Genomic DNA, 22,502 nt, shown 5'->3' with positions numbered 1-22,502 from the left:
AGCTAATCACAGGATAACTGTCTTCAGAAGAAGATATTCATGTTGGAAAAGATAACATCAAACAACAACTAAGAGAAAAACCTTACAGAAGAAGAAAGGTAAAGACATTTTAAATAAGACTGCTATTTCATAGCTCTCTGTGAGCTTTTACTTAGAGGAACAACACATAGACATTTTGGACACAACTGGACTTTTTTTTTTTTTTAAATCAGTATGTTATTTTTTCCTACGTTTTGACTTATTTTTCATTTTTAATAACTTGTCTCCTGACCAAGAGAAAATAAACAAACCACTGGCAGTTAATTCAGTTGATTGTTTACATTCTAAATCAACGCGTTCGCACTCCCAACTCGTCACATATTGAAGCTTGGTCAGGATCATAGGTATTTATATGTCTATGATCAGGATCCTTTGGCGTCATGTTGTAACTCACTGGGTACCCCTTTGTCGTCATGTTTTAACTGGTGAGCGTGATTTCACCAAGTACAACATGTTCCTGGATCAACATCCTTGTTGATCCTGGAACGTCATTCCAATCAACCAATCAGAATTGTGGGATAACTTTTCAGGAAATATAAGTTTTAGGCTTATGATCAGGGTTAGGTGCTTCAACACCCTTGTTAACCAGCTATCATTTCTCACTGATTTTAGGAATAAATTATGGGTAGGGTTAGGTTTAGGGGTAGAGATTGGGTTAAGTCTATATTTTTGGACAAAAATGTTGATCCAGGATCAACAAAAGATGTTGATCCAGGACATGTCTTACTTGACAAAATCACGGCGACCGTTTTAACTTGCAGGGCTTCCCGTAGACTTCTGACCGGAAGTGGCGGCGTTGACATGTGACGTGCAGGAAAGCAGACCGCAGTGTGTACGGGACTCGAGACTATGATAAACAGGAATAAAAAAGAAAAGGCTGCAATAAATTAGTTATGGCAGGGCGAGTCGATTGGCGTCCCCCAGGTCATATTTAACAGATTTTTTATTTTAAAAACCACTCGTTGCCTGATATCAAAGTGCGTCTGTGAAACAGGTTCAGCGGTGACTTTAACAACGCTCCAGCGAGCAACAGCAGTAGTGTATTCCTCGTAATGCTGGTGTTTTTGTCGAGGCTTGTTGATGATGATAAACGTATTTAATGTGCTGTGATTATGTTTGGTTAATCAGTGATTAATCAGCGCAATGCGATGCAATCAACCTATATTATTTATTTATTTATGTATTTGTTTGTTTGTTTGTTATTATTTTTTATTTATTTATTAATAAATAAATCAATCAGTGATGCTGACGTCATTGTAAGGCGCGATCCCAAGGTCCACTGCGATTTCCCGCTTGGTAAGTAGAACAGTTAATTAATACAGATGGGGACAATCCTTACATTTACGGAACGAAAACTGTATAATCAGGTCAAGAAATTGTGTTTAGACCCTTAAGAATTACAAGGTAGCAGTTTCGTGATGCAGTAAATGACAGCAGATATTATAAAAATATAACGTGCTGCACCAAATGTGTAGTCGGCTAGCTTAAGTTAGCTAATTAAATTCAAGCTTGTTTATTTTTTTTTCACATATAATCATGTAGGATAATGTCATAGGAGATTGTATGATTTGTAATTATGATGTGTGTTCAGTTACCCATATTACAGTAAGTTAGCTCGATCACAACACTTTAGCCATTTATAAATGTTCAGATGAAGAACAGTGTTGCCAGATTGGTGTCCACACACAATTATATAGTAAACACACAAATCTTACCAATAATAAACTATACAAATTAATTAATAACTACAACAATAACATTTGCTCATCAAATGGCATAATAAAGCAAATTAAGTGTTCTCTCATTTTCCATGTCTGTCATTTGCCTTAAAGAAATAAAAGAGTACAACAGAAATATCAAAATGCCAGCTGTCCAAGCCCATTTTATTCCACGTAGTACAACTCAAAACTGCCCAATCTGCCAACACTGATGAAGAAAATACTGGTAAAAATGTAAGGAGTTCAATATTTTTTCCTCTCTTATCAGGTCCTTCAAATTTGCCAGCTTCCAACATTCTCCTTTATTTTAACCTCCCTCCACACACACACACACACACACACACACACACACACACACACAAACCAAAGGCACTTTTAAGAGCCACGTCTGTCTTGTTAACCTGTACTTGTCTCTCTGTAGCTCGCTCTCTCTCTCTCTCTCTCTCCCTCTGTTTACATCTCTAGTTGTCGTATCTGTCCTTCTTTGTTGTGAGTCTTTCTGTCTGTTTGTGTTTCTGCCCATCACCATGAGTGATTCAGAACTCCAAGAACAGTTTATGAAGCTGGATAACCTGGTTGATCATCAAGAACTCAATGATGAACTCCAAAGTCTTGATGACTTGCTCGGTGAGCTGCAGGAAGAGGAGGAAGCAGCACCAGTAAAGACACCTGAACCAAGGGTGCATTGGAGAAAGAGAGACATTGATGGAAACATTGTCTATGCAAGGCCAAGATCAAGCAGGAATCAGTCAAATAAGGGTCAGTATATTTTTTCATTCAAGATCCATTGAATATCTACATTGATTAGGCACTTATGAATGTATCAAACAAGGAATATGTCAGGGAAACAATCAAACCAGAACCACTCATTTGATTTTTAACATGAAAATAAATTGATTACATGCAGTATTTGTGTAAAGCAGTATAAACTACACTATAATATTGGTCTTGGTAAGACTGTGTTTGTTCTGAGCGTGTTGTCAGTAGCCAACCAGCTTGTTTCTTTTTTTAAATGATCTGCTTCTACAGCAAGCATTCTTATTTGCTTTCATCTGTTTATGACACCTTATAGATAACTGCAAGGAACTGTACTGTCCACATTTGGGTTTGGGAAATAAAAAGTCTGCTAGTCCTTCTCTCTAGCTAAACATTAAGCAGTGAGCTTTGGCCATTTCAGGCTGGTTATAAAGGAGGTAAAATTGTGCCACAAGCCTTGGGACAAGTTGAAAACGTTGTAAAAGTTTTTTTTTTTTTTTTTAAATCTGGTGCAGCTGATCACATTCGGAAAACTGATCCTCCCATCAATGCTCCTGACACTAACTGTGAGGTGACCTTTGCTCCAGAGACTGTTGGTGTGTACTTCATTGTGTAAATTTACATTTTTAAAATTTGCCAGAATACTGTCCTTTTCACAGTCAAAGGCACTCCATGCAGTACACTTTAATGTATTAAAGTGTTGTTTTTAAATATTCCATACTATTTTAACAGAGTGTTTTCTGCAAGATCTCCAGCACTCACTGAGCGATATCTCAGATGATGAGGCATCACCTCTTGAAACCTCAAGAGATCCTCTCCCAGCTTCCTCGAACTGGAGCACACGACAAAGTCTCTTCTCAGAGAGGTGGAGGGCAGAGAGACCTCGTCTGGTGAACACCGCTGCGGCACAAGAAAATGTGGCAACATGCATCTCCCAACAGTGTGGGAGCAATCCAGCTGCTGTCCGGTGTGGTGACTGTCGACCACGACCCTTCTACTGTGCTGAATGTGATGTCAGCATGCACACCAGACATGTTCTCCATAACCGAGATGCCATGACCCCTGGACTCTACCAGCCACTGCCTCCAACAACTTTTGTTGTAGATAAGGCTCTTTCCCATTGTGGTAAGTTCTGGTTTGTGAGGTGTACAACATACATTTAATTCTGAGAATCGTTAGGCCTCATAAGCTTTACTATTTAAATAGTGCCTTTTTGTCTCGTATTGTTTGATATTGAATTAAAGCTTTTTGAGCATCTCTTCTATACTTTTTCAACAATGTACTTCATTACCATTGAACCATTACACTGTTATATTACTCAGTCAATACAAATGATCTTAATTCACATGTTTGATCTTTTTTTCAGTACGGCTTGTACCTGTGGAGATTCCTGACAAAATGTGTGGTTGTTCATCAGAGTCATTGAGGGTCAGCCCAGGGAAGACTGTTGCTGTGATCACAATGAATAAGGGTGTGAAGATAAAAATCTATACATGCTCTACTCCCATAAGTTTGGCACAGGTCTGTATGTAAAATCTACATATGACTTCTGAGTAATGTTTAAAACGTATACAAAGTAATGTAAAAATTGTTTAAAGAATCCAAACCCTGATTAATCACATAAGGTTTACGTTAAAGTCGATGTTTTTTTTATTTTTCCAGGACGATATGATCTAAGCATGCCTGAGTTGAGTTGTGAGGCATGCCAAGCCCCTTGGGCTGCTGGACTGGTCGACCTAAATCGAAGTGACTACTGGCCTGCGACCCTTCACTTTGCCACAATTTATGCCACAGATGTCTTTTTCTCATTTGAAGAAATGAAGATGGCAGCACCAGGACTGTAAGAATGCTGGATCAGCGAACTGTCCGCTTTGGTCGTGTGAGTATTGAATTTATTTATCCTACAGTATTGTTAATCTCTTTGTATTGTGGGATGAAACGTAATATGTTTTAATGCTAATGTATTTGTTGTACATTATTAGCTGTTGGTTTCCTTAATTTTAATAGACTGGCAAGATCTCCACAGACAGTTTTCAGAAACGTTTCTTTGAGTGGGAGGCTGTGCGATATGAGGTGGACAAAATCTGCAAGGAAGAGCCCTTTATCTGTCCTGCGTGCACCCCAGATATGCTGGCAGTTTCAGTAGATGGAAACCGCAAGCATTAGCGTTTTAAGAATGCAGCTGGGTATTTCAAATTGCGTGTAATATCACACTGTTGAAACAATATTTATAAGAAAAAATATCTCTTTAATGTGCACCAAGTAAAATTAGATTACAAGGTATCATAAACTTGTGTGTACCTGTTCTGTATTTTTTATTATTATTATTTTTTTAGATCTGAAGAACAGGCCATCTTTGAAGACGTCTTTATAGCTAAGGATGAAGATGTGACAAGATTTGTGGACTACATTCACAAGACATCCAAACATGTAAAATCACAGACAATTAGACTATATACAGGACTACACTTACCTCTTACTGAAGAGTTTGTTTAGGAGAGTCTTATTTTCATCAACCATTTTCCATATTATAGGTCAGTGGAAGAGGTGTTTGTGGAGGGGAGTGGTCAGCAGCCAGAGAGACCTCCCAAAGATCTGCAAGCAAGGTAGACGAGGAGGGATTGGAGCTTGCGGTGTGTCGACACGGAGTGCTGCTCTGTGCTTTAAATATGTACAGGGTGAAATTTTGCCTATCCCTGTACCTGCAAGAAAAGCTGGCCAGTAGGCAAATCACTTTTTTGTATGGATGTGACCTGCAAATATTGGCCCTACCTCCAAAGAGTTGCAAAAAGCTGCCCAGAGCTCCAGCACCTTCTTAACATGAAGCCCTTCCTTTCAGTCTTCCATGCCAAAGCCCATGATTTTAAATGCGAGGTAGGTGAACTTTGCTATGTGATTATCAAAACTGAACATCTGCAAATGATCTTGCATCTTTTATTATTTGTATAGCATTATTATTTGTATTTTTTATTTGTTTTTATTCCTAATCAGGTGAAATGGAGTGGGGCATATCAGGATGGGGCTGGTTTAACACTAGGGGAGGAGGTGGAACAGTGCAATGCTTTCCTGTCTAGGATTGCAGTGACCACAAAACACATGTCCAAACCAGGTAAAATGACCACATACTGCACTAGTTACATTATTAAATAATAAGTAGGGGGAATATGGTAACATGATATTCCCTGTGTTTGCAGGACGCACAGACATGCTGACTCTCATGGCCATGCGCTGGAATCAGCAAAAGTTCAATAATTTGGCCACCGCACTGAGCCGCCGTTATCAGAAGGTAATAACAGTAGAATTTGTTTTAGATGTTCATTAATGTATGTTATTAGTGTTTGAAGCTGTGCAATGAACATTTGGTTCTTGTTTTTATAACTAGTAATGCATTTAGTCATGAATAATTGTAATTGTTATTGTAATTTTTCCCACACATTTCTTCTCAGCAATAACAACAACAACCACAAATGATGTTGATGCCTTGGCCAGCAGAATTGAGGTGCTGGTGGCGAGTATCAAGAGACGTAAAGATACTGATGGCAACAAAGGTCGTGCCAGGATCCGCCGCAAGATCAGGGAGGAGAAGGGGATCTTGACATCAGTGGTAGAGAAATACAACAGAATGGTTCCAAACACTGAAACTCTGTGCTTGGAAACCATTTTGTCTGGTGAGACAGCTTGGCCATGGCAGTACACTGTCCACTTAAACACAGCTAAATAACTAAAGCACAAAATACTGTGTGTTGGCTATGGCTACCAATGACCTGATGAATAAATTTAATTTGCCTAAAGTCAACTTTGTCTGAGAGCAAATTATATTAATAGTGTGTATTAAGGTATATCCCACGGCAAAACAAAACTTACCCTTTCTTTTCTTCTTCACATTTGGCCCCTCCTGACTCAAGCACTGGGAGATGGAAGAGGCAGCAGGTGGAGGACAAGACTGTGGAAGGGAGAGATCTGTGGGGATAAGAGATGGAGGAGAGACAGAGGTGGCAGAAGGTGCTGGTGAACAGATTGAGGTTTTTGTCCTTTTCTTCCTCTGTTGCAAAGACTTAGAGCATGGCAGTGGAGGTGGAGGTGGAGAAGACTGTGGAGGAAGAACAGCTGTAAAAGTAGTAGAAGATGGAGGAGAGAGAGAAGTTGGAGAGTGTGGGGAAGACAGAGAAACAAGGTTGAGTATAAATACAGTCTCGGACTCCTTTGTGAGATACTCCGGCTGCTCCACGGCGAGGCTCTCCGGCAGGTCCTCGGTGAGGCTCTCCGACAACTCCACGGTGAGGCTCTCCAACAGCTCCACGGTGAGGCTCTCCGACAGCTCCACGGTGAGGCTCTCCGACAGCTCCACGGTGAGGCTCTCCGACAGCTCCACGGTGAGGCTCTCCGACAGCTCCACGGTGAGGCTCTCCGACAGCTCCACGGTGAGGCTCTCCGACAGCTCCACGGTGAGGCTCTCCGACAGCTCCACGGTGAGGCTCTGCGCTGCTCCTGACTGGGGCTGTTGTGCTGCTCTGCTGTGGGGATGTCACTGTCCAGCTGCTGTGCTGTGGAGGTTGCTTTAATACAAGTTTACATTCATTTCAAATCTGTATTATATTAACAAAAAAAAATACATGTATTTTAAATAATAATAATAATTTCTGAACACAAATCTTGCTCTTACCCTTAGTCAAGATAAATTCATAAGCCCTTCGCATCTTCTCCAAAAAATTTCTTGTGACAGGAGTGGGGTGCAGATGGGTAATTATGTCTGCAACCCACTTATTTGAAGCCTTTTTATTTTGTTTTCCAATAAATAAAATGGGCTTGTAACCCACTGCCTCAAGTTTCCGCACCTGAAATTAACAAAAGCAGTTACTATGCATTAGTTAAACCCACTGAATTATTAGATACATTAGTACTGCATAAAGCAATTTTATTTTAAGGTCATTTAATGGACTTTAAATGTAATCTTTTTTTTTTTTTTATATGATCAAAGTTCAACTTCAGATAAGGCCAGAGGTACTCTTTCAGTTTCTACCATTGCCAACATGACTGACTCATTATTTGACAGAGAACACAACTTATTGTTTCTCTTTAGCACAATTTAAAGACAAAGAGTCTTCCTTGTATGACATAAGACTAAGTTTATAAAGGCCACATCATACTGCTAACAGTCTATGACATTTACTATGTGACAAAATAACACTTCAAATAACACTTATGAAAAATTTGCATTTTACTTACTGCAATACGGGCAGAATCAATTATGCGCCCAACATTTCTGCTTTTCTTGACAGATTGCCCCACTGGCTATCCAGTGACACCACTTTGTCATTTATTTTTGTTTAGTCGACAGACTTCCAAAGCAGACATAACAACTTTTCCTGCTTGCCTGATTGGGAGTCTGGCAAGATGGGCAGGGCCGGAATTTGGGCCTCGTCATAACTTAATTTAATTAATTTGCTTTATTATGCCATTTGATGAGCAAATGTTATTGTTGTAGTTATGAATTAATTTGTATAGTTTATCATTGGTAAGATTTGTGTGTTTGCTATATAATTTTGTGTGGATTTTGATCAAATACTGGAAAACACACCAATCTGGCAACACTGTTGTACTTACCGAGCGGGAAATTTAAAATAAAAAATCAGTTAAATATGACCTGGGGGACGCCAATTGACTCGCCCTGCCATAACTAATTTATTGCAGCGTTTTCTTTTTTATTCCTGTTTATCATAGTCTCGAGTACACACTGCGGTCTGCTTTCCTGCACGTCACATGTCAACGCCGCCACTTCCGGTCAGAAGTCTACGGGAAGCCCTGCAAGTTAAAACATGACAACAAAGGGGTCCCAACCAAGCTTCAATATGTGACGAGTTGGGAGTGAGAACGTGTTGTATGTCACAAACACATCCAAAGAGTTTTCTACTCGTGAGAAAAGCACTTGGGTGCATTATCATCAGGCTGTTTTAAAGAAATTAAAGAATAAAACTAAAGTTTAATTTAAAGACAATAGACAGCATGACTTGCTTTAGTGACAATGTGTTTAAAACCTTTTAAACATGTTTAAAACCGTAGGTGTAATTGTTTTACTGAGAAGTTTTAAGTAAAATGTATAGGCTATTTGTTCTTTTACAGTACACATACTATCTACGGGCTAGATTAAAATGAAAACATTTATTAAATAACTACAAAAAGTAAAAACAACATTTTTGCTCATACTTAAAATTTAGTTTCCTCAGATTTGTGTGTGTGTGTGTGTGTGTGTGAGAGAGAGAGAGAGAGAGAGTCCAAATAATCAGCCAAAGTGCTGATTATTTGTCTAAAGCAAGGCTTATTTAAAAATGTTTATTTGTTTGTCTTGTCATATCATGTTATGTACTTTTCATTTAAACAATATTGTTTAGCACAATGGTCAACCATTGTTGTTTTATTGTGCTTTATAAATAAAATGAACTGAACTGAACTAAAGCATGATTCTGTGCACATCTATATGAGTGAATGCTGTAAAGCCATTAACACAAGCACAAAGAGGATACTGTCGTCCGCTGTCAGTCAGACCCCACAATCACCTTCACTGTCAGAAGTAAATGGATAGTTGGTGGTTTGAATAATTTTTAACTTAAGACTCCTCCTTATAAGTTTATCTATTCAACCTACAGATTAGGTTGTTCTGATCCTACAGAGGTGTTAGCATACACACGTTGAGATGATAAAGAAAAACTTGCCCGGACATAGCACCTTTTTCAGACGCATATAGAAATTTTCATCAATTGGTGAATTCTTTAATTCTATGTTTCAGTTTTCATACAATCAAAACAGTGATGTCTTAGCTATCAACATTTAGCCTATAGATCAAGCAGAACTGAACCGTTTAGGGGTTTGACATTAGACACGTGTTTGGATGCCTTCCATCCCCCCAAAAACAAAGAACAACCCTCAGACATGACACCTTTCTTTTATCCCCAACCTGGAAAGGTAGATGTCCTGACAACCTTCCTTATTCAGAAGCCGATGTAGACAAGCCGGTAGGAACAAATTGTTGACTAGGTAATAACATATGCCATACAAATCAAACAAACATTGGTCCTCTTAATGAGCCACTACATCACCCTTTCCTCTGCTATTTTTCCCACAGTCAGGATGACCCCCCTGACTAGGCATTAACATATAACAAACAGATCAAACAAACATAAGGTGTCAATACACACACTTTGCTCAGCCATTTTTCCACAATCAGGAAGAGGCCCAACACCTCCAGGCCAGGAAGGAATGCCATAAAACCCCCACGGCACAGGTGAGTGATAAAACATCATAAATCCAACATATGTCATCTGTTTAGATCTTTTGATTTACACACACACCCTACTGACATGTCAGTCAGGGCTGACAGGACCCCGGTGACGTGACAGTCAGGGTGACAGAGGGGTCATATACCCATAAATCAGGTCAGAAATCTGGTCAGAAATCATCAAAGTGATGGGACGTATTGGTTATAACTAGTCATGGACTTCAACAGCCATGAATACAACAATGGGTTGAAAATAGTGATGAGAGATCAAAGATCAAACTAAGAGCATAATGGAACATGAACTGAAAAGACTAAGGTTCACATATTTTTGCAACCATGTGATTACCCCCCACTCCAGGACAGAACTACTTCATCTTACAAATGATTATCCAAAGCAAAAAAAATGCTACAAAATGTCATTAAGTGGGACATGCTGGTGCTATTATTATTATTATTATTTTTATTTTTTTTCATCATTACTCCAAAATTAGTAAGAAACAAGTGCAATCTATATATGCCGTAATGAAATCATGTGTAAACTTGGAAAACCCTCCAAATGATGGAGAAATGCACCACTTTCAAGCACTTTTTAATGTGCATATATTTGTATTCACATAATATGTGTGATTTCATTTCCTGCCCCTTATTTGGGTGTAAAAAGTTACTAACCCAAAAACAGAATCACAGTTTGATCAAGAGTCGGTCAGTGTTTTGAGAATCCAGTGTATGCCACATTATCCTGCTTTATGCCTCTGAAAGAAAATATAAAGGCATGGTCACCGATGTATTTTTTTCCATGAACATAAATTGTAGCCTGTATTTATACATTCATTCTTTTAAAACGCAGGTATGTGGTAGCCGCACTGAAACTCAAACGTCTTCACAACAACCCAAGAATAAAGGTCAGTATTACCTAAAGAAATGATAACAGAAATATATTTATTATTGCACAGTGGAATGTACTTCTTAAAGTAATAATAATAATAATAATAATAATAATTTTAGTTATAAGTAAATATATATATGCTGATGGGAGAGATTCTCTAACCATGGGGCAGCTGTGGCTCTTCCTCATACATTCTGTTCTGTTTCTGCAGTTAATTCAGCTCAAACTGATTTATGTGTGAACTGAGAACCTGAGCTGAATGCAGATGATCTGGATGTAGTGAATGAGGAGGTGGGGACGACATAAGATCCGCTAACCAGTGTCAATCACTCTGACATCATCAACATTTCTGCTCCGGCTTCAACAACAAAACATGTTTCTGAAAATAGAAACATGAAATGTTAGAAAGTGGGATATGATTTCTGTCTTGCATTGTAATCTGCGAATTCTGCAATAAAATTATGAAAGAAAAAAACAGTATAGATATTTACAATTAATAAACATTGCTATTTTAAATAATTTTAAATTATTAAAATTTCTATTTTCTATTTTAATCTGTTCTAAACTTTTGGTTCATCATCATAAAAAAAACCAAAACGTTTTTTCAGACTTTTCAGATTTCAGTAAGAGCAAGATATCAACATAATTGTCAATCTGTATAAAAATGATCAAAGAAGCGAAGTGATAATTAACACATTTTTCTCATATCAGCTCCTAAAGCACTAAAATATCAGAGTGATGAGCGATTTTCATATTCAGTCACAAGAGGGAGCTACAGCAGCTTCAGCAGGAGAGAGAAAGTGAAAGTGACCATGAGCTCTGCATTTATCTCCTCCAAGTGAACACACACAGCAGTGAGTAATGAATACATACACACACACACACACACACACACACACCCGGGGAGCTGTTGGGGGTTCTGTGCTCAAGTTGTCTCACCTCAGTGGTATTGAGGGTGGAAGAGAGTGCTGGTCATTCACTTCTCTCACCTACAATCCCTGTTACAAATAAAATATAATATAATGAAATATTTACAATTTCATATGTTGTTTGAAAATACAACTACACGTATTCGTTTGAATGGCCTTCAAAGAAGAAGATGCTCTGTTCTCCAGATAGTGTAGTTACAGCATCTACCAGCAGAGCGATCATGACCGGAAGAGAAGAGAGAAAACAATACACACAATAAAGCCATGACAATACATATACTGTGAAAATCCTCCAAATATTATATATCCATCTCAAAACAGATGATTTTAATGACCTTCACTATGATAGAGATTTAATCAGAGTTCAGTGAGGAAACTGAGCTGCTATATAACAAGTATGTTGATATTTCCTCATCAAACACAGATCACTGAATAATATACTGAGATTTTCACAGCAGCTTCTAGTGATGATGATCAGATCAAATCTTAATTAAAATCAAATACAGGATCAGGTGGTGATCACATAACTCATAACATAATTTAGACATGACACGTTCGGTCACTAGTTGGCGCTCCAGAAGGGTCTTTAGGAGAGATGAACTGTCTGTACACCATTAAACTGAGTTAAAATGACTGAATCTGAAGATTAAAAACATTCTGACATGTGGATTGGTAATTTAGAATAATTAATTTAATATCATATAATGATCAACTGTATGTGTGTGATGTTTGACCTTTTGACCTTTAGTCTAAATCATTCACACAGTGACATTAAACTGTCAAAAATCAATTGTAAATGGTTCAAAATGTATATAATATTGTTCCAAAGAGTAATCCTGGACACGTGATTCATATTGAGTCATTAGGATTCATTTATCTTTTCAGTTCACACAGACGTGTAGATCCTGATCCTGTACAAGCTCTCATTATCTGTGCACTGTTATGTAAAGTTCTGTCATTTTAAACAAATGTGATATCAACCAGATTTGATTCTGTTATATGAAGCAGATCTGAATGCTATCGTTTAGTATTAAAAAACTAAATTTCCAATGCGCTGGTCAGTTTTCACACTCCATCTCTCTCTCACATGTTCACATGTATAAAGTATGAGGATCTTTTTGGCTCCTGAGAGCTTCAGTTTCTTGAAGGGCTGTTTATCAGCATTTATTTTAGCAGCTCATTAAATCACAGTGTGTTTAAAGGCTGGAGTGTCTCTGCGCTGGCAGTTCTTCTCTCTCATCTGCTCTCAATTGATCACTTGCTACTATATTCACACAAAATACATGTTTTGTTGACGTGAATCATTCAGACTGTTGTACTGAACTCATCTCTTGCTGAACTCTTTTCATGGTGATTCAGTGACTGGTGCAGCTGATGTCTGTGGTTTAGTTGATCTGGAGTTTGATGATGGTTTGTGGGAAGCAGAGAAACACTGACTGAACCAAACAATGATTATAACAGCTGAACTCAATGAAGATACTTGATCAGACCAAACATCTGTAGATCATTAGGTTCAACAGACATGTATGAAAAAATATGCTAAAATAGTCGTGATGAGAGATAAAGATCAAACTAGAGCAGAGTGGAATATAAACCGAAGAAATGACTAATGTTCACACATGTATTTTTGCGACCGAGTGTCTGTGGTCAGTTGTTTTTCTTCTGAGCTTCTCATTTCACACTCATCATTTTTTCTTCTTCTCCAGCGGTTAACATCTTCCTAGAACTGATTAACAGCGTGTTTTCAGCAGAAACACCCGCAGACATGATGAGGTTAATGTTTGTCACCTTTTAAAAGTCATTTTTAAGGTTTGAATGTGTATTCACTAAACGTTTTCTCTCTCTTGATCATTCTTTTCATGTAGTAGTTGTATTTAAGTCGTTCTTATTTATTTATTGTATTTTATTTCTGCAATAAAAGGCCTAGTGTCTGTTGTATTTTCTTATTAAAAGGGTGTGCTAAATGAACAAGTATAATAGAATGAAAAAAAAAATGCAGATGCAGAAGAATTTATTTTGTATCACATAATGAAGTGGAGAGAATGTCATTAGAAAGTATTGATTCTGATGGCGAGTAGAATATTGTATTTTGGGATGCAGTATATTTTATCAACCATCAGGCAAACGTGACCATGCAAGATGCACTGATTTAATCTTCAAGACTAAAGAAGATATAAGATATAAGTCACATGTAAGTCACTTTGGGAAAAAGTATCTGCTAAATGCATCAGTGTAGATGAAAACCAAATCAATGAGTAACTGAAGGCCAGAGCAGAACAAAAGCATGTTGTGTTGGGCTGGTGTTTGCAAACCTAATGTTCTTTTGCACCAGATCACAACAATGAGGCTGCAGAGTTAATATCTGCATGTTTATTTGAATCGGTATTTGCACAAAATGCATGTTTTGTTAATGTAAAGCATTCAGATTCAGATCTCTTGCTGAACTCTTTTCATGTGGTGATTCAGTGACTAGTTAGGGGAGTTTCATTGTGGTTTGTGGAGAGCAGAAATCCACTGGACCAAAACTGAACTAAACCAAACAACAGTTTTACAAGCTGCAGGGCAATGGAGATACATGATCAGGCCAAACATCTGTGCATCACGGGGTTAAACAGACATGAATGTGAAAATGTGTTAAAATAGTTGTGATGAGAGATAAAGATCAAACTAAGAGCAGAGTGGAATATAAACTGAAGAAGTGACTGATATTCACGCATGTATTTTTGTGAACGTGTGACTGCGGTCAGTTGTTTTTCTTCTCAGTTTCTCATTTCACTCCAGTGGTCAACATCTTCCTAGAACTGATTAACAGTATGTTTTCAGCTGAAACACCCGCAGACATGATGAGAACAATGGTTGTCACCTTTAAAAAAATATATATATATATTGTATTTTTTACAGTCATGCCAATAAAGCAATATTGAATTGAATTGAATATATTTATGCAAATTCACTAAATGCGCAACAATTCTTTATTTTCATCTAACAGTTTTTAACAGCTTGGTAGTGTCTCTGTCATGTATTCTCTAGATAGATAAAAGTATTTATTTTCTAGATAAAAGTGTCTGTTTAATGAATACATGTAATTAAATGCAGAATCCAGGAGTAATATGAAGTGATTTTGTTGTATATCATAAAATCCAGTGGATCGTATTGTCAGTGGGACATCATGTATAGATCTGCTATTCTCAACATGGCCGTCCTTTGGGCCCTGCTTTGAGGGGCCCCCGCTCTCTACCTCGCACCGGGCCCTGATTCTCAATTGTTGTATTAATCTTTTTGGGTGCTCATGTTGGCACCATAGTCTGAAATCTTTTTAAAAACTTTTTATACACAAGGTTTCAATAAATTTGAACAGATTTTATGTTAGATTTCAGTATTTATGAAGCAAGAGATGAAGGATGTTTGCTACTCTTTATTTCAGAGGACAGAAAAAAGGCCTGAAGAATATATTTAAAGAATATATAAAAGCATGTTTATTTAACATTGTACAGAAAGAGGTTAAAATAATTACAAATATACTTGAAATACAGATGCATATCAGCTTTTCAAGAACTTTTACAAAATAAAATAGAATATGTGATAGAGGAGCTATTAGTGAAATATCATGTTTATCCACCAGGTGGAGCTCCAGCAGGTTCATCTGTATCAGCAAAGACACAGAAGACTGACAAAAACATTGAAATGAACACAAACATATGTAAGACAAAAACACTGCTCAAAAGCCATGAATTATAATCCATTAATTATTTTTAACTGGGATGTTATAATGTTTGACCTTTTGACCTTGTTTTGTTATCACATTAACATTCATAAACTCAGAAACTTTAAATGTAACAAAACGTTACAAAAGAAGTAGATTTGAAACAACAGTGAAACTTAAATAGTCACAGGAGCAAATCATTTTAAATCAAATTAAGAGGCTTTATTAGCCAGGTGATTTTATTATTATTATTATTATTATTATTAATTTATTGTAAATGCAGGCATATAGGCCTGGGTCATTCTACGAAATCGGTGCCTTTTCCACTTGCAAAAATTACAAAATAAACTAAGATAATATATATATTTTTTTTTTAAATATCCATGAAATGATGACACCTCAAAATGACAAGAATGACAAAGTGCTATCTCAGCCTATGTAATTTATTATTTTATGACTATTTTTCTACCTCATGTTTTGATATTTTTTTCAACCCTGTTACCAACACAAGCGTTAGATACTATAGTTTAATTATAACTATGTGATAGTTTTCACATATGTGACCCTGGACCACAAAAATAAGGGTCGATTTCGAAATTGAGATTTATACATCATCTGAAAACTGAATAAATATAGCATGAGTATAAGTAGGCAGCAGGTGCAGCGCCAGTGTTGGGCAAGCTACTTGGAAAATGTAGTGAGCTAAGCTAACAGTTACTCTTCATTAAATGAAGCTTCACTACACTAAAGCTACAGCCCTGGGGAATGTAGCAAGCTAAGCTAAAGCAACGTGGCAAAAGTAGTTTACTACATCTAAGCTATTTAAAAAAATTTTTTATATATTTTTATAATTTTTATATTGAACTAACATCATACCAAGTCAATGCTCTCTCAGTGATCAATAAAACTGTCAGTCAAGTAGATAGACAGTTATAATAGTTCAGGGGCCTGTACCATGATGGCAGATAAACAAATTCAGAGTTATAGGATTAGTTTTGAGTTGACAAAACCAAACAACTCCAGTCTGGCTTTATTGGTACCATGATGCTGATCATCAGCTTTCTTTGTCAACCCAGGCTTTGATCCTGAGTTAATGGAGTGTGTGCACATGAATGTGTGACATCAGTGGCGAACAGCCAATCACAAGACAGAACAAGTGTGATTCACTTCTCACGAGAAAGCCAGCGAGATTCAAAACTCTTTTGTTAAAAGTTAAGAGATTAAAGAATGAGGAATTTAAATGCATTTCCACTGAAGTACTTGTCCATGAAAGAGGACAAATAAAGGAAATTATCTTGCTCTATCAGTGCAGTCACAAGTGAAACTTAATAGAGACTTGAGTCAATGTAAGGTGACATTTAACCATTTTAAAAGCGTTGTCTGTTGATTCTACGACTTATTTATATTACATATGATCTGTATATATTAATATTCATTTAAAATAAATGCTTTATAATAATTGTTAAACTAAAAGTGCTTGTTTGTAATGGATTAATAATAATATAAATCATATTATAATTATATAAATCATATGTGAATTGTAGTTTACAAGGTATTTTTTATAAGGTACTTTATAGTGACCTTTAATTTGTAGGAAGATAAACTTGGGGAGTGACTTTTTTTTTGTGTCAGACATGTGTCACTTTGCGCACATCTGATCGGTTCAATTTCACTTTGAGATCCCTAACATAAGCTGCCCCGGAGCAGGTTAGCCATGGAGTGTAAGTTACTATGACAATTAACGCAGCTAAAAGCCAAGCCACTTTCATGGTACCTAAAACCCAGGATTGGTGCAAACTAAACTGAAACATACCTGGCTAGCCAGCTAAACCGGCTTCATGGTACAGGCCCCTGGTTAATTGTTTATTCAACAACTGTTACAAACCAATTTGTCAACAAAATCATCATGTACAGGGCGGATTTACCTCATATTGTGACATAGGCAAAATACATTTTTGCTGTCGGCTGGAAGTAGGCTATTGTGGCTTTATTGTATACAGATACATTTATACAAAGGGTAACACTTAACAATAAGGTTCGTTAGTTAACATTAGCTAACTAGTTAACATGAACTAAGAATGAACAATAGCCTACTTCTGCAGCATTAATTAATCTTAATGTTAATTTCAACATTTACTAATGTATTATTAAAATCAAAAGTTGTTTGTTGACATTAGTTTAATGCACTATGAACTAAAGTGAACTACCACTGAAAGACTGTATTTTCATAAAGATTAATAAATACTGTAATAAATGTATGGTTCATTGTTCCCTGTTAGTTAATACATTAATGAAATCTTATTGTATAGTGTTACCATATAAATGTATAGGCAAACAGATAGGCTACGTTTATTTGCATCCTTGCATGTGTCATTATCAGTGATGGGAATAACGGCGTTATAAATAAACGGCGTTACTACTAATTTTTTTCAGTAACGAGTAATCAAACGAATTACTGTTTCCCCCGTTACAAAGCCGTTACCGTTACTGTCAATAAAATGTGGCGTTACTATATTATATTATTAGAATTTAATTTTTCAGTTCATCTGAATGGATGCGCAGTGTGTAGCTGTATTTGACGTACCATAAACTCTAGTGTGAAGCGCACGACTCGCCGTCACTTTCTCTCACATACACGCACGCAAAGAAAGATACAGAGCAAGAGAGTCTTTCATAACATGCAGAACTGACGCGCTACATGTAAACGATATTCTCTGTTGTATTTTCCTGTCAAAATAAAGGAGTTTCTTTGGAGTTCTTCAGCTTTTAAGAACTGCCGGTTTCTCTGGTAGTGGGCGGAGCTAATGCGAAATCAATTCGAGCGAACGCAGACAACGTGATTAATATTCATGAACCCAGCAGCTCATTAATCCTTAGTTTTAATCCCTGCGTTTTATATTGATGGCAAATATGCATTCATACTTGGTTATTCTAATTACTAAAGTTCTATCATCATATGATAGAACTTTCTATAATATTGAATTATCATAATATTATATTATAATGCTTGACTGACTGATACTAAGTGTCAGTAGATAAATAGTGATTAATGTACAATGTTTTATAATAATAATTTATTCTCTTTAGTGTCCATTTCATTAATTTAACATATTTAATATTGGGGGCATCCAAAGTTATTTGACATTTGAACATTTTTTTAAAAGTAACGCAATAGTTACTTTCCCTAGTAATTAGTTACTTTTATAATGATGTAACTCAGTTACTAACTCAGTTACTATTTGTGAGAAGTAACTAGTAACTATAACTAATTACTTTTTTAAAGTAACGTGCCCAACACTGGTCATTATATTATTAACATTTCACCAAAATCAAGTTCAAATATGAAGTTTTTGACCAGCGAATGTTTTTCCCCAACATTTTTCCCCGAATGTTTTTCATTACCGCCACATCAGATAGGCCACGTGCGTCACATTTACGTTTTCATGAACTTGCAGGTTCTGTCGCTATGTGGGCGCTCAGTTTTTTTCCTTTCTTTTTCTTTTTTTTTCCCCTGTTATTTGGCCAAAATATCATATTATAAAATATTCAGCGCGTCGCACTAGCTATTTGGCTGTGACTCAACAACAAATGATAGACTAAGACACTCTCTGCTACTTAAAAACATTAGCCTTTATAAATATAGTGTTTTTTGAGTAAAGAAAATGCTGTACTTATTAAATCAACAGTTCTTTATTTACCTTCAGACTGCAAACAAGCTGATGCTCCAAACTGCGCGCCACACTTCATTCACGAGAGAGGCGGGAGGAATAATGAGGTTTGACTGACAGTTTGAGGAGCCAATGGCGTTATGAGGTTTAGTGGAGGTGGCGTCACTTACTGATCCAGGATCAGTGATCTGTAGCAGTTATATTTCTGATTTGAGCTTGAATTTCAGAAATGCTTTGGAAAAAATGTAACGTTAGCTTTTGTTGACGCTACCACGCTACTTGATCAAAAATAGAGCTTCGCTACTGAAAAGCTATTTGATTCAGAAAGCAGTGACGCTACCACCACGCTACTGAGAAATGTAGTTAAACTACTAGCGTCACTACTTGTAGCGATGCTATTGCCAAACACTGTGCAGCGCATATTCAGGTTTTCATTGAGGAGTCCTGTGACCCGGTGACCCGGCTGCTCAGCGGTGGTACAGCAGCCGTGGCGACAGGATGTGACGTCTCCATTACCTCCTTCAGGGAACAAAGGTTACACAGGTAACCGAGACATTCCCTTTCAGTTGGTCACTCCGAGTCACAGCGTGAGTTGGTAGGAATTGGGATCCCTCTGGAGTGGTTTTAGCAAGCCTACCCGAAACTGGAGCCTCTCAGTGCTTCTACCCATTTGAGGTGAGAACACAGGAGGAAACCGGCTCCACACGAAGACTATAGAATCTAGCGAAAGTGTTGGGGGCGCCCAGCCTGCAGTTCTACAAATATCTGCCAGCAAGGCACCGCAAACCAACGCCCAGGAGGATGCAACACTTAAAGTAGAGTGAACGCTCAACCTGAACGGGCAGGGAACACCCTTTGCCTGATAAGCCAGGGTAATGGCTTCCACTATCCAGTGGGCCATCCTCTGCTTAGAGACGGCATTCCCCTTCTGCCGGCCTCCATGACAGACAAAGAGCTGGTCTGAGGTCCTGAAGCTTTGTGTCCTGTCAACGTAGCATCTCAATGCTCAGACGGGACAAAGCAAAGCTAGGGCTGGGTCTGCCTCCTCCGGGGGCAGCGCTTTCAGGCTCACCATCTGGTCCCTGAAAGGAGTAGTGGGAACCTTGGGCACATAGCTGGCTTCATAGTGGGCTTCAGGATTACCTGGGAGTCAGCCGGCCCAAACTCTAGGCACGAATCGTCGACCGAAAATGCGTGCAGGTCCTCTACCCTCTTGATGGAGGCCAATGCAAGCAGGAGCAAAGTCTTCATTGAAGGAGGATTTAACCTTCTCGCCTCCCTAAGGAACCTGACGACCAAGTCATGCTTCCCCACCTTCCACAGGGTCGTGGTTGACAGCAAATCACAGCCACATAGACTTTAAGGGTGGAGGGAGACAGCCTTCACTCCAACCCTTGCTGCAAAAAGGACAGCACGACTCTGATCGGGCACTTCCGGGGGTTTTCTCGGTGAGAAGAGCACCATTTGACAAACAGGTTCCACTTCAAGGTGTAAGCATGTCTCGTAGACGGTGCTCTCGCCGAAGTGATGGTGTCAACTACCTCTTGGGGTAGGTCACCTAGAACCTCCGCATCCCGTCCAGAGACCAGACATGAAGTTTCCAGAGGTCTGGACGCGGGTGCCATAAGTTGCCCCGTCTCTGTCAGTAGATCCAAAATTGTACCCAAAAAAGGCGTTGGGTTGAGACCAATGAAGTAGGGGCTGTAAAACCCAGTCCTCATATCAGCTGGAGGGAGTAGGACTGCAATCTTTGCACGCAAGACAGGAGCATCTGCTGCCTTCACTGAATTGAAGTGGATGCCCTTGAACTTGGGAGGGCGCCGGGCGAACTGAATCGCATAGCCGTCTGATGGTCTGACGGAGCCAACGAGGCAGACTGGGAAGCGCTAGCCAGGATCCCAGAAACCGTACAAGTGGCACCAATGGAACCACCGGCATACCCGCAGTGGGGCAGCGAGGGGGAACACAGGGACCTGGCTCGGGTGTTTTGTTGCCAGTCCGAAGCGAGGTCAGCATGTGTGCAACACCTACCTGCGTTCTGGCAGAGGGTGCGTGAGTAGTACGATTGACCACACTCTCGAACCGCCCACAGCTGCTCACTGGCGAGAGAGGAGGGTGAGTGTGAATTGTCCACAACTCCCCGTCCTCTCTGAGGACCCAGAGATAAAAGAAATTGCTCTTTTGTCAAGGTTTTGCTGCTTTGTTGGAGGTTGCTGCATGGGGACGGCAGCAGGGGGCCGCCCTCGGCGACAAGTAGACTGAGGCGCTGCCACCGGCAGCCGGATGGAGGCCGGTGGAAGGAGGAGCCCTCGAAGGTTGGTTCCTCGGAGGGGAATTCCTCACCGTCACCGTTAGACCAGTCTGGCTACTGCCAGAAGTAGCACCCCCACCTCCCCCCTATGTTAGTTGTTTTTATATATAAAACATCTATTTCATTTTTATGTATTACCCTTCGCCTCATGCTCGCTAAAAGTGATTAGAAGTCTGATTCGTTTCCACGAAAAGTTTCTTTCGGATAGTTTTAATGAACCAGTTAAAAAAAGAAAAGAAAAATGATTCAGGTGTTATTTTATGGTGGAACTGGCTTATGTTGTCCACAATTTTGAGCGCTGCATGACAGAATAGATCATGACGTGATTGAGGATCTTATTTCCATCTAAAATACTATTTTTTTTTTTATTTCTATCAGCCAATTCTAAAAGAAAACGTCACGAGCATAGATCAGTGGCCGAGAGTGCATCTGATTGACAGATAAACCATGAGCTCTATCAGTATTATTGTTAATGTTCTGGTTATTTTGTTTCAATGTTCAGTTTGTTAATTTTATCCTAAGCATACAGTCAAAGTAAACTACATCATTCAGCTGAACTGTGCACATTTATTTTAAACACTTCGTATCTTTTTCAATTCATGCGATATGCATGTCCCTGCTGAGCAGTGAGCTATGAATAATTTCACGGGCAAAGCAGACAAAATTACTATTTAAAAATCAATCATAGCTATAGAAATTTGTCTTTTTTTTAAATTTTTTTTTTACAAATAAAGCTTCATATTATGAGAAGGATACTTTCTACGACCTTTATATCCCGCAGTCATGGCGAGATTAGGTTCCTTCGATCTAAAAAAAAACAAGAATCGAAAAAGAATCGAAAACAACAGAGGAATCGATTCTCGGAATTGACTCCCATCGATTCCAGAACCAGGAATCGGAATCGGACTCGATTCCAAAAATTTCGGAATCTTACAGCCCTACTGATAGGGAACAGGGCTGACAGTAACAGGTTTGACTGTTACTAATTTGCTAATTTCTAGCTAATAGTCAAGTTCACAAAAGCACGTTGTACACTTTGAAAGGATTTTACTTGTAGATGTTGAGTATATTAAATGTAATAAATAATTGTTTAAATTCACATTTTAAATTTTTTTTAAAGTATTGACACTGCATGATGCACTCCCCTTCCCTCAGTCAAAGTCCCTCATGAATCATAAAAAATAGAAAATTATAGAAGTGAGAGAGAAACATGCTTGTG

General features: G+C 38.3%; 2 protein-coding genes across 4 annotated transcripts; both read left to right on the top strand.

Annotated features, from left to right (window-relative positions):
• The first annotated feature begins 909 nt into the window (after positions 1-909).
• On the top strand, positions 910-5,180 carry LOC131530745 (uncharacterized). Of its 3 annotated transcripts, none has more exons than XM_058761185.1 (9): positions 910-1,335; positions 2,026-2,516; positions 3,029-3,109; positions 3,261-3,638; positions 3,880-4,034; positions 4,176-4,392; positions 4,521-4,699; positions 4,850-4,943; positions 5,048-5,180. In XM_058761185.1, exons 2-6 carry the CDS (start codon positions 2,285-2,287, stop codon positions 4,188-4,190), a joined length of 861 nt encoding a protein of 286 aa, XP_058617168.1. In that variant the 5' UTR covers positions 910-1,335; positions 2,026-2,284; the 3' UTR covers positions 4,191-4,392; positions 4,521-4,699; positions 4,850-4,943; positions 5,048-5,180. The 3 variants fall into 3 exon arrangements, with proteins under 3 accessions (XP_058617168.1, XP_058617167.1, XP_058617169.1); XM_058761184.1 differs by having other exon boundaries at positions 3,246-3,638; XM_058761186.1 differs by lacking the exon at positions 3,029-3,109 and having other exon boundaries at positions 3,246-3,638.
• Positions 5,181-5,221: 41 nt separating this feature from the next.
• On the top strand, positions 5,222-9,243 carry LOC131530655 (uncharacterized). Its single transcript, XM_058761042.1, has 6 exons — positions 5,222-5,387; positions 5,505-5,622; positions 5,708-5,799; positions 5,960-6,181; positions 6,419-6,982; positions 8,235-9,243. The coding sequence occupies exons 5-6, from the start codon at positions 6,428-6,430 to the stop codon at positions 8,331-8,333; spliced, it is 654 nt and encodes a 217-aa protein (XP_058617025.1). The 5' UTR covers positions 5,222-5,387; positions 5,505-5,622; positions 5,708-5,799; positions 5,960-6,181; positions 6,419-6,427; the 3' UTR covers positions 8,334-9,243.
• Positions 9,244-22,502: the final 13,259 nt, after the last annotated feature.

This window comes from Onychostoma macrolepis, chromosome 22 (assembly GCF_012432095.1).
Source record: "Onychostoma macrolepis isolate SWU-2019 chromosome 22, ASM1243209v1, whole genome shotgun sequence".
In the NCBI taxonomy this organism is placed as follows: Eukaryota; Metazoa; Chordata; class Actinopteri; order Cypriniformes; family Cyprinidae; genus Onychostoma; species Onychostoma macrolepis.
This window is presented reverse-complemented; position numbering and strand designations above follow the sequence as displayed.